At 35.9% G+C, this 13,359-nt stretch overlaps 1 protein-coding gene across 4 annotated transcripts in view; it reads left to right on the plus strand.

The window, feature by feature from the left end:
- The window catches only part of LOC5576893, a 33,661-nt gene extending 21,127 nt beyond the window's left edge, over positions 1–12,534 (plus strand). The window contains exons 2-5 of one of the 4 annotated variants that reach the window (XM_021847655.1): positions 10,493–10,771; positions 10,838–11,096; positions 11,226–11,396; positions 11,517–12,534. In XM_021847655.1, coding sequence (XP_021703347.1) covers positions 10,493–10,771; positions 10,838–11,096; positions 11,226–11,396; positions 11,517–12,340 — 1,533 coding nt within the window. In that variant the 3' untranslated portion in view covers positions 12,341–12,534. Of the gene's footprint in view, positions 1–10,492; positions 10,772–10,837 lie in introns of all 4 variants that reach the window. The other 3 variants (XM_021847640.1, XM_021847648.1, XM_021847637.1) reach the window with 3 other exon arrangements.
- Positions 12,535–13,359: the final 825 nt, after the last annotated feature.

Raw genomic sequence — 13,359 nt, forward strand, 5'->3', positions numbered from 1 at the left:
CATTAAACATTTCAGGACTCTATTCGGACACTTTTAGATCTTCGTGGCCCAGATTTTTCTTCTTTCTTTCTTTCTGGCGTTACGTCCCCACTGGGACAGAGCCTGCTTCTCAGCTTAGTGTTCTTATGAGCACTTCCACAGTTATTAACTGAGAGCTTACTATGCCAATGACCATTTTTGCATGTGTATATCGTGTGGCAGGTACGAAGATACTCTATGCCCTGGGAAGTCGAGAAAATTTCCAACCCGAAAAGATCCTCGACCGGTGGGATCCATAGCCGTAGCGGTAAACGCGCAGCTATTCAGCAAGACCAAGCTGATGGTCGTGGGTTCGAATTCCACCGGTCGAGGATCTTTTCGGGTCGGAAATTTTCTCGACTTCCCAGGGCATAGAGTATCTCGTACCTGCCACACGATATACGCATGCAAAAATGGTCATTGGCATAGTAAACTCTCAGTTAATAACTGTGGAAGTGCTCATAAGAACACTGAGAAGCAGGCTCTGCCCCAGTAGGGACGTAACGCCAGAAAGAAGAAGATTCGGACACTTTTAATCAACACGGTATGGATTAAAATAATATTGAGGAGAAAACGTAACACCATATGCAAAATTAAGCTTTTCTCATACATCCTGGACATATATGTTTATATAAATTTACAACGCTACTCAAAGGAAATATGTTCTATCTGATGAAATTTTTCAGAAGTTATCCGAAATATGCTGGACATGGGAAAAACTTTCGGGTTCCAAAGAACATTTTGTTCTTTATAAATCATTGTCTTAGATTCTACTTTTTAAATATGATTGGCTAATATTCTGATATCATTTTAACCCCTCTACCGGCAGCTTCATATTTTACAGCAATAAAAATATTCAAACCTCAATAATTTTGTTGTTTCTCGATATTTTTGCACCATTATTTTACAAGTTCTCATTGAACTCTTCGAGTATTAGAATCTGTGTCAATATTGTTCATTGGGCAACTGGATCCTGAGATATTACCAAAACCTTTGGGGGACCGATGCGTAGTTATAGCCAACGTAAATATCTCGTAATGACAGTATGTTAAAAAATGAAGCAATTTGGTGCAGCCGTCTTTGAGTAATGAGCATTCATGTGTCTGGTTCCACTGGCCAAATGAAGATCTTAAAAACTTCAAAAAACATCATATCGTAATTTTCAGATATCTTCTAGAATACCGTAATTTCAGATGAAATTGATCATTTTTCACTGTTTTCTTGGTATGCTTTCTAAAATGTTATCAATACCATACAACTAAATGCAGGAAAACAAGTACTACGGCGAACCTCATTGGCTCATATACCGAAATTTTCTAACAAATGTGATGTTAGTGCCAAAAAACAGCTCTAAAATTAAAAATCGGGGAATCTCATTTCGGGGTGAAATTGATCACTTGTCATTTTGATTATTATTAGTTTTGAAATCAACTCTACATACTTAATTTGGGCCTCCTGAATCCAGATATGCTTGCCATATTCTTAACGAGACAATATTTAAGGAAATAATCAATAATTAAATCTAAAGAATACCGCGAAAAACGCCTAAATGTAGGCAATTTCCAAAGGATTTCCCTACTTTATAGCCGAAAATCAAATTTTTCAACAAAACGAGCAAATTGGTAAGAGTTTTGATAGTAGAATCTGTTTTGGAGATATATTTGTAGCATCCTCACAAACTTTCAGGTTTACACCATGTCTAAATCCTTGTTTAGAACTAGAAGTTTATGCATGTTTATCAATTTCAAATCACACTTGATTCTAGAATTTTACATTATTTTCATAGAAATAAACATTATGTGACACAAAAAACTTCACTATACACAATTAGACATTATTTAAGAAAAAACAACGCTCGTTTACTATAGGCTGCAATGAATTTGGTACACTATTAGTAAGAAATAAAATCGCGTGACACTGTGATCAATTTCACCCTACTGATCAATTACACCCGAATTTACGGTACTTAACCGATTTGTATGATTTTTTCAGAGCAGCTCCTTATCACCTAGCTTTATGTAGCCCACATTTTATTTTTCGGACAAATAGACGTAAAACAAAATGGCTGCCAAAAACATTTTGTATGAAGAATGTTAGTTTCCCAAGGAACATCGGAATATCTTTAAAACCAGATCACCAATGACAGGTATTAACATAGATCCTTCAACTGGAAGTGTTTTGAGAACTCGTGAAAAAATGGTGCAAAAAAAATCGAGAAACAAAAAAGTTTTCAAGGTTTGAATATTTTTATTGTGGTATAAAATAAAGCTGCCGGTAAAGGGGTTAATAAATATTTTTCGTAGTTAGTTCTAAAGTTTATCCAAGCTACATTTGGATGCACGCAAATACATTAGCGTGATAGCGTTCAGCAACTCTTAGGCTGTTCTGTTGCTTACATACGTTTTCACGTGTTTTAACGAACAGAATGATCTTTTCAGCACAAGTCGTAGTGAAAAGCATTGTGGATACCATTAGCAGTTTGTCGAAGACAAATCAGTATTGCAGATATTGAATCATTTCCAAATTGTAGGCGAATATTTTTGATTTATCAGCTTAGCAGCGGAACCAAGTTCCTTAATGCTCCCTATGATTTTTATTTATAATCATTAAAACATAAAGATTTGCTTCTGCTGAGCCAACCAAAAGATTTTTCAAAGCATCGAATTTTGCATCAATCAGCTTTTTAAACGGTCTTGATACGCATACATATCTGCATGTTTGTTGCAACAACTTCTCTTCAAAACCTGTAGCTTATTTATCAGAAAAGCGAAAACTTACGTTGTTTTACTTCTCGAGGAATTTTAAATTAGAAAGTTACCACCTAGAACAACATGATTGTTAGTACAACATACTGTTCCGGTATTTGTGGGTTTTTGTGTTGAATTTAAAAGCATATAGGGGAAATCAGGGTAAAACCGACCCTGTGGGTAAGATCGACATCCTTTGATTTTTCATGTTTTGAGCAGATTTTCATGTTGTTTCCACCACGCTCTATCTTTACTTGTGAAATGTTGTGATTCGAATGACATTACAACTGACGCTACCAATAAACTGCCAAAAAAATCAACAAAATCAAATTGGATAACATAGAAGCAACAGCAGTTGCAATATTTCGCTGTTCGTCTTTAACTATTTCGCATGTGAAATTTTCAAAATGTCATTATTTGCGTCTACATAACCATTTACTATTATTACGTTGATACAACATGAAAGAGAATTTATTTTTTGTTTTTTCGACAGCTGAAAACGACATTGAAAAATAAATGCCCACTCGTAAGATCGACACTTTAATTTGGGGTAAAATCGACACCTACACTCCCGTGCAAAAGTTTGGGTTCACCCCCTCAAAAACATACAAAAGTGTTCTGTCCATATCTCTGTGATTACACGTCCAATTGAAACTCTTTAAGCCGCATTCGAAAGACAAAGAGTTATTCTTACTTCGTATGTATTTTTCCAAAAACATTTTTTTAAATTTTGTATACCTAACTTTTAATTAAAGTTGTTACATTTTTCAAAAAACACCCTAAAAATCATATCTAATTTACTCAGCATTGGGTCGACCAAAATTTCAAATCAAAGTGTCATTAGAATCGTAATCTTATATTCCTTGAAGAGACCCAACGAAATTTTGGCGGACAAATCAGGAAAGTATTCAAAATCAATGAAACAGTTAGTCAAGTCATCGTGCAAAAGTTTGGGTTCACCTCTCAGTATGATGCAAATCGTGCAAAAGTTTGGGTTCACCTGATCCGCACGCACATAATTTTTGTCAATATCTCGGCCATTTTTCAACCGATTTTAATAGTTTAAAGCTTTTTTGAGCGCAAATGATGGCGCGTACATGATTGGTCTGAGATTTCACAGATTTAAGTAAGTTCAGGTGAACCCAAACTTTTGCACGATACACCATACTAAGGGGTGAACCCAAACTTTTGCACGATGACTTGACTGACTGTTTTATTGACTTTGAATACTTTTCAGATTTTTCCGCCAAAATTTCATGAGTGCTCTTCAAAGTTTATAAGATTACGATTCTAATGACACCTTGTTTGAAAATTTTGGTCGATCCAATGCTAAGGAAATTAGATATGATTTTTCAGTGTGTTTTTTGCAAAATGTCACAACTTTAAGTACAAATTTAGTATACAAAGTTCAAAGAATGTTTTTGGAAAAATACATACGAAGTAAGAATAACTCTTTGCCTTTCAATTGCGGCTTAAAGAGTTTCAATTGGACGTGTAATCACCGAGATATGGCCAGAACACTTTTGCATGTTTTTTTAGGGGGTGAACCCAAACTTATGCACGGGAGTGTATCTTTGCTTCATAATCTAACTTCAGAGAATCTTTCTTGTCGGAATACTTTCTCTGCAATTTATGTGAGTCTTTATTTTTGAATTTCAGTGAAGTTTACGGATGGCGAACTTGTTAACATGTAACATATGACACTATAAGACTTACCACAAGCTATCATTGAGTATTAAAAAAATATTTCTATGTTATCTCGTAATAACTTTTTTGATAAAGCTCGAAGAATTTTTTCTCATTGAAAATTTGAAATTTGAAATTCAAATTTGATATGTTTTCACATAAATTAATCTTATCGTTCATTTACAAATCATGAGGTTCGACAGTTTTTATTATCCAAAAATAATTTAACTTTTCTGTTTTGTTTAAATAAAACAGTATTTATTTTCGCAATCAATCATTCGCCACAACTTCATCTTCGTAAACATTCCATGAACACAAATTAATCATATCCATGTTTATTCACCTCAACTTTACAATCTTAGCATGAAACATTTGATATTTTCACATATATTTAGTGGATCTTTGGCCTCTCCTCAATAATTTACGTAATATGTGTATAATCCTTTACAGGAGGGGGTCATTTAAGTCGAAAGTCATGTTCAAAGCATTCTTTTCAATATGCCATGTGATGGTGATGTTCACAACGCATAAATTCTACTCAAAGTGCATGTGTCGGTTTTACCCCAACAGGGTGTCGATCTTACCCGCACTCTCAATTGTAGCACCTAAAAATGATGAAATATTAATTTGATTTTAATCACTATATAACCTTAATATATCATCCAGCGATCGCAAGGATTGATAGATTTATAACCAATATGTGATTCAACAACAATTTTAGGTTTGTCCAACAAGCGAAAGTACACAAATTTTATCAATAAGATTAGGGTGACGGTTTTACCCCGAATTCCCCTATTTGATAATCCTCATGAAATTTTTCTGCTCTAAGGGGGGTTTTGACCCTCCTTGGTTGCGCCACTGCTATGAGTAAATACATTTTCTGTTGATTTTCTTTTGGGATTTTCCTTCGATGAAGAGACGTAATTTAGATTATCTGCAGCGACATAAGCATGGGTGTTTTCATTTGAATTGAAACAATTTGAACGGTTACCCGTAGCTAGAAAATTTGAAGTAGATAAACTGAAATAAGATGTGACATCATTGGCATAAGAATTTCCTTGGGTATTTCCATTACAATAGAAAAGATGAGCTTGTGAATGAGCATGAATAAAATTTACCTGATGAGTGTGATTGTTAAGCAACTAGAAAATAAGAATTTTCGGAGGTTCTGCTTGAGGAATTTCGGCTACAAAAAATTTTACCGTTCATCTGCCTGGTACGAACCTCAACGATTCGTTTGCGTGTATGCAATCCCAAAAATTAGGCTCATGGTTGCCTCCGCAATTTTCGCATACAAACTTTTTGGTATCTTCCCTCACAGAGCAGACGGCCTTAGCGTGAGAGGAACCTTCGCAAATCATGCATTTAGCATCCATGCGGCAATGTTTGGTACCTAGACCCCACTTTTGGCACCAACGGCACTTAGTGGGGTTCTGGAAATTTCCTCCAGGTTTCTGGAAATACTTACTTGTCACACGGACATCAAACATAAGTTTTGTTTTTTCTTAAACTTCAATATAGTTTTGATCACTTTTGTTAAAGTGAACTAAATAATGTTCTTGAGAAAGTCCTTTCCAACGAATTGTTTCCCCAACTAACAATTAAGAGTCACAAATAAGTATACATGTTTTATTATTGTTTAATAATGGTAATGACAGCTGGAAAAAATTTGGCCCTACAAGGAGCTGAGAAGATGCTCTTCAAACACAAACTTAGTTCAATGTACAGCATTATCCATTGGAATGAACAAAAGTTGAATTAGCACTGATCAAACGTTTCCAAAAATTCTCATTCGACTGGCTGAACAAGCCATGTTTCCTTTAATTAAAAGCCAGTATTCCATCAAATAAATGTATATGTCTAAAAGGATATTCAGAAGTCGAACTAACGTTTAACTTTCTTCACACTTCATTTTTTCCACATGTTTAACATAATCAACATAGTTAACATAATTAAGAGCTGGTTAAGTATTTTATTAAATCCTAATTCAGCCCCAGTATGTTTTAAGAATAGGTGATTCAAAAGAGACCAAAATAATGATTAATAAACACATTATTCAGTAATAATTAAGCATTGCAAAAGAGGTCACACTATGGCTAAATTTGGCGAGTAGGTGTGAAGTTCTGACTAACAAAACTTGATATTGACTTGACTGACATAAGGTATAAAAGATCTGAAGACAATATTAAAATTTTATTCCTGGATATTCTGAAACATAGCATAATTTGATGTTCAAAGATTCAGATCGCAACTATTGATCAATTTTTATGAAATCTAAATATAACACGCCAATGTTGTTCTAGGAGTTGATTTTTTATATCATTTTCAGTCTTTTATATCTTACATCTATCCAGTCAATATCACTTTTAGCCATCTATTATAATTTGCAAAGTTTTTTTTCGCCTGCTCAGGATTTTGTTCCAAGCAAGAAAAGTGGAAATTTCTTTAACATCTAAATTTCTGCGATTTAAAAAAAAAACGATCTACTTGGCCATTCCTGACAAAAAAAAAAACCCGCGCATCAAGATATTTGATTACTTTTCTTTTCAGGTGCATAGTCCTCAAAATCCTGCAAATGGTTAAAAAATAGCCGACTGAACCCAGGTTAGATCAGCACTGGACAGCAACTGAATAATACGCTTGTTCAGTTGTTGATTAGCGTACCATGTGTTGATCAGACATTGTTGAATAGAATCTCAAACATGATCAATATTCAGCTATGAGAGGTTTATATTTTGTACTGGACGGTATAATCATCAACTCTAGGATTGCGCAATTGGCAAGGCATACCGCTGATGATTGAATGTCTCGAGTTCGAATCCGGATACGGCGATTTTTTACAAGTGGTTGTTATATCATGATAATAAAATAATAATGTTATTTTGTTTATGTTTTTTATTTGCTCTTAATTATTGTTACATCAGCCGTAAAAAAGCTAAACTAAATGCTTCTAAAACGTTTTAAAAGTTGAAAAATAAATTCAAAGACATGCTTCAAAGTGTCACCAAATTTGTGTGAACAAAGCCTAAAGGTTGGTCATGAAAATTGTTAAAATGTTATACATGATGTTGAATAAAACTGCCTTAATAATGTTCGATAAATGAGTAAATGTTTGATGGGTCTTCTCTTCATGGTGTCCGAGAAGAAGTTAGCTTATCTTTGGATATCTAGGAGGTAGAGGAAGACGGAGTAAAAGCGCCCGCCGGGGTAAGACGGATCACCTTCAGTTTGGCGTGAAAATGGCAATTTTCTTTAAAGTTCACCAAGCACTTTCCATCCATAAACACAAGATTTTTGACATTCCGGAGCATTTCTCGAAAACTTATTCATACAGACTCAAGTCAAAAAAAAGTATACACATTTACTTTATCGATCCTACGTGTTAAGCAGGCGAAATTCTACACGTACCGCTCTGTACCAACTTAACTTTTCACTTTTAGAACGTTTAATTTCCGGATTTACAAAACGACGAAAGTAAGATATTCAACTTTCGCAACCTAACCACTACTTTCGCCGCCCCGCTGTATGGAGAGACAAAGTTACTTAACCACGAATCAAAACAAAACACTACTTGAGCCGATTTTACACTGGTAGAAAAACGTCGCAAGTAACTGAATAAAACGGCTTATAATTTTGTCATAAAATTCTTGTGTGGAATAATAGGAACTCCATAGTTTTTGAACGCGAGCTCATTGTATGCAAAATTTAAGAAATGTACACGTCGAAAACATGTTAAAAAGGTGATTCATTTTAAAACAGTTTTAGAAGACAGGCTGTGATTCTTCTGAATTAATTTTCTCAAAACCGTATGAAAGTTACTTACGTCGATTTGAAAAAGTAATCGAGATTTAGAGTGATATTTACAGCAAATTTTTCATAACAAATGTCAAAATCAAAGTTTCTGCACGTCGATATTGAATTTGATCTAAATTTAAAAGATGCTCTCTTAAGGATTTCGGAAGGGATTTTTTTGGAAAAACATAACAAATTACCCGTCCATGCTTTAACAGAAATGTGAAATATGTTTGGTGAAGTGAAATATGAATTGTAAATATTAAGCTTTGAAATAAGGCCATAGTTGTGAAAATTGCGCAAGCGGGGTAAAACCGACCACTGTAGACGGGGTAAGACCACCACCCCTAATTTATACATTACTGTTCAAGTACAATTAAATCAATTTTGTGAAAATACAAGCAAAATCCGATATTTTTCCAAAACACCCATATTTTGCAAGGTATAATATTTGAGTTTGAGTATATATTTGAGTTTTTTGAAATAATTAATACTAAAAAAATATTCAATATCCACGTTCATCAACATTATACCTTTTAGAATCACAGGGAACTGATATATTCTTTTTCAAAATTGTGTACCGTAATCTGGGGTATCATTGATCAACGGGGTAACATTGATCGGAATGACTCATCTCGTAAAAAGTTCGCATCATCATTTATTGATGGAACATTTCCAAATCATGAATGGTTCTTCTTTTGCTTATATTTATGGGCTAATGAAAGTGAACATTTCTGAGAAAATTGCGTTTATCTTACGCGTAAATTTGTTAACTTTTCGAAACAATGATTTCAATGGGTAAGGATGACACTACCGAAGATTCATGTCTCACATACGTTCTGCAAACGATATGAGCAAGAAAAATGCAATCCTCAATAAAAATGGCATCGCTGAAAACGATTCCGTTGTCAGAACTTTCATAAGTATTCTCAATTAGGCAACATTAACGAATTACTGTTAAGAACATAGAAATCCCTTGGGAAATTGCCTACCTTTAGGCGTATTCCGTGGTTCGAAGTGTTTTAATTTTTAAAATAACTCAAAAAGTAAATGACCTGTAAGCGTTTGGCCTTCATATTCGACTTCGGGGGCCATGATTTAAGTAAGTAACGACATTTTCAATATTACCGAACGTTGTTTACATATGTGATCAATGTTACCCCCATATCAGCTAAATCAAAAAATCGCTTAAAACATTTTTTTAAATATCCCTAATTCTTTCAAAAAAACAAAATACAATATATAGTCACGAGCTATGGGTGGCAGTACTTGTTTTAAAAATAAAAAATTTGCAACATTTGCATTTCCAAATGGAATATTCAAGAAATGTTACGGTACGGTACGAAAATCGCGGTGGTCGCTCTTACCCCGTGGGTAGGCGGTTTTACCCTGCGCTAAAATAATCGTGATAAGACATCAATTTTTTAAAGCTTCAAGAATTAAATATTTTTTATAAATACAACATCTGTGATATTTTTTGATCATGGCTAAGGCTTCAAAAAACGACATGCTGCGTCGAAAAAGGATTTATTGATTTTTGATTTTGCCTTATGAATTAATGTTCTTAGGCAGGCGGTCTTACCCCGTCTTCCCCTAATCGCTTCCGAATCAGTGGAGTAGCAGACCTCCTACCTTCTAAAATAAACTTCTTGTGTCGAGGAATCTATATGTCTAATGCGATAAAACCTGTTCACAGTAAAAAAAAGATGTGTAACCTTATGCTTAAATTGATGCCGATGCATGGTCAAAATCAGTACCATTCAACAAGCTCTGTGACTGAACCTGAATGAGGGGTATGCTTTTGACGGAAAATCTGAGGTGGTAAACATATAGTAGATGCAAAAGGGTAAATAATGATAATTATATAAAGAACGACTACTTCATTATTTCTCAATAGTAATGGAGTATAACGACATGCATTAAACAAAAGACACGGCTGTACCGTATAAGATTACGGGTTTATCATATAAAATTGAGCAGCACCATTCATTCATTGGAAAAGTTTCGATAAAATATGTCCATTTATTTTTTTTTCGTGTAGGGTCATGATCATCAATGATACCCCATTTTACGATACGTAAAACATTGAATTCATGGATTGTGTCTTAGTTTTCCATAGTTGTTGCAATGTTGCAATATTTGAGTAAAAAAGCCTTCATTCAAGATGGCTTCCTAAATTTGCAACAAATTTATCATAATAGTTTTGTTTATTCAAGAATGGAATAAATATTTCCTCTTTTCTTTTACAGATCTTTTTAGTGGCGCTTATAGCGTCACCCACGTTATCAAAAAACGCTGAACGAAGACGAGCGTTTTATCGAAGAACAACCACGACCAGCACTGCGACGCCCATATCAGAAGATGCCATCAGCTCTGAATCTAAGTTTAATGACAATGCCGGTGAAGGTCTGTATACGGTTGGAGATTCATTTACGATAGGTGGAGGCTCCTCTGCGTCCTCGTCCGGAGATAACATTGGCAAAGGAAGTGCGTTCAAGCCAGTCACTAGCAGCGGCGATAAATTGACAGTAACGACTATCCTATCATTACCTTTAAGTTATTTGCACATTATTAATCATAACTCTTTGTTTCAGTCGTTCTCGGAGTATGGATTTGGCGGCACAAAGTTATCTGAATCCAATGATTCTGGTTCGGATGAGGATTATGGAATAAACCTCAAGAACATCAAACCCCTTAAATCATCCTCGAATTCTAACAGTTTTAAATCTTCTGGAGCATTTGACTTTCTAAATAATGACTATTCGAAACTTTCTTCGGACAGTAAAACGAAATCCTCTTACAGCAACAAATTCTCAATTTCCCATCCCACTCCCACGAAATCATCCCTGACGGGTAAGCTAGACCATCTGCACGATTCGACCGAGTATGAAATATACTCCAGCTTAAAGTCTGCCAATAGCTACAAATCTACATTCAATCCTTTCGCAACATCGACAAATTTACCAATTGTGACATTTTCAGGTTCATCACTGAACTTTGACGGTAAGGTAAAGAAACTGCCCTCGTACTCGTTTGACGACTCTGCACTGGCATCATTCACTCCCACCAAGAACAAGAAGAACAAACTTTCCCTAGACGATGACACGTTCGGAGGCGGCAGCACTTTTGGACACAGTAGCAGTTTCGGTGTCGGTAAGCTAGAGTTTCCTTTTCCTAGTGGTGGAAAGTTCAACAACCCTTACGGGTTTGGCGAGCCACCACTAGTTAAATCTGCTGTATCGACACTGAAACATTTTGGCGCGGGACTTTTAGGTAAACCAGAGAAACAATCTTCAACCTTTTATGGCATTGACAGCGAAGAGAGTGGTTTTGGAAATTCAAAATTTAAACCATTTGGCAAAGGTAGTAGCGGAAGCAGTAGTAGTAGCTTCAAAAATACTTACAATCTCGATAGCGATGAATCTGAAGAGATATACACAAAACCCAAAAGTCCAAAACTGCACTCGTCCTATGGCACCAAACTGAAGCCCTCCCACAACACAGAGTTCGAAAGCGACTTCGATGTGAAAAACATCAAGCTGCCTGGCACTCTCAACAAGTTCAGACCTAACACGTTTCCTAAATCGACCCCACACAAATCCAAACACGGTTCCGACATTGACAATCCTAACCCGCTTGAATTCCGACCTAACTTCAAACTGCAAGATGTACCAAATCTGTATCCCGATGACCATATAGGTGCAGGAATTGCTGCTAAAGGTCAAATTGAGAACTTCCTTAACGCAGAACATTCCTTCCGGAATGAGCCAGTACGAACAACCCACTTCCTCGACGGCCACCCTGGGAAAAAGGGTCAGTATAATCAGTTTTTGAAGTCTCAGGAAGATGAGCAGTTCGAGAAGGAAGCGTTGAAGGCCCAGATTGAGTATTTGAAAGCGCAAGCTGCGAAGCGTCCAGAAGTAAGGCAACGTCCACCCGGTCCACCACCATCCATCAAACATAACTCTGCACCACCACGTGGCCGTCCAGTTCGGCGTATTCCTCAGTTAGCTCCTCTTGGCGCCAAGCAATCTCGACCACCGGTAAGGATTCCACACTTCAACGACAGGCCTTACAGTGTAAGTTTTAAGCTCTAAATAAACTCTGAGTCAAACAATTCCGTAGACGGAAAATCGGTAGGATGGAGCAATCCTCAGTGCAATTTGCCTTTGTTTATCTAGAGTAGTGTAGTCGATTACGTAGTATTAGATTATTTATTAATTGTAGTCATTAGCAAGCCAATTTTAGATACGACAAAAACAAAGTACGAAGAACGAAATTTCATAAATTACATAGGACAGTTTATTATTTGAAAGAAATTCTGAGCGTCCGAACGAAACCGTCCATCAATAACACCACAAATCTTAACTTTGCCTCTGCTTCTCAGTTTGGTGTTCCTATGAACAATTCCAGTTGTGTAGTGAAAGCTTTCTTTGTCAATTGACCAATTTTCCATGTGTATATCGTACGCCATACACACTCAAATAGAAGCGATATACGTGCATATTTTATATGATGAAAATTGGCATACAATGCGATTGTACCGATGTACAGCGAAGTTATCTTGTACGAAGTACATTTTTCTTTTCTAGCTTTCATTTGGCTTAGACCTATCGAGCCATAAAGCAATCTGTACTCTTATGTGCCGTAATCCGTGATAACATAGAATATTTGTACGGAACGAACCAAAATGTGCCAATGTTCTCAGAATATAGCGTTTTATTCGAGAAAACTCGTCAACCAAACGATTTAATTCACCATGCGGTGCGGTTGGGATTGTACAGATAAACAACTTCTTACGTAAATTCTTGTGCGACTTATTTTTTTATGTGGTTCTACATCATAAAACCTCTCCAATACTATGTCACCAATCCTCGACTGCGCCAACAATATTTTGCCATGACACCTTCAAGCGCAATATTGATCAGCTGGCACGAATGTTCGTCGCCTTGTCGTAGTTTCCGGCGGGACTCGAACGAACTGAATGTTCGTCCGAGATCTACACGCAGCACTGTTTATTGAAGCTCTAAACCAGGCTTGCCGAACCTTTATGAACCGCGGGCCACATTTCAGTAATAATATTACACGGCGGGCCAAAATATTTCCAATTTTTAAT

The sequence above is a fragment of the Aedes aegypti genome, chromosome 1, assembly GCF_002204515.2.
Source record: "Aedes aegypti strain LVP_AGWG chromosome 1, AaegL5.0 Primary Assembly, whole genome shotgun sequence".
In the NCBI taxonomy this organism is placed as follows: domain Eukaryota; kingdom Metazoa; phylum Arthropoda; class Insecta; order Diptera; family Culicidae; genus Aedes; species Aedes aegypti.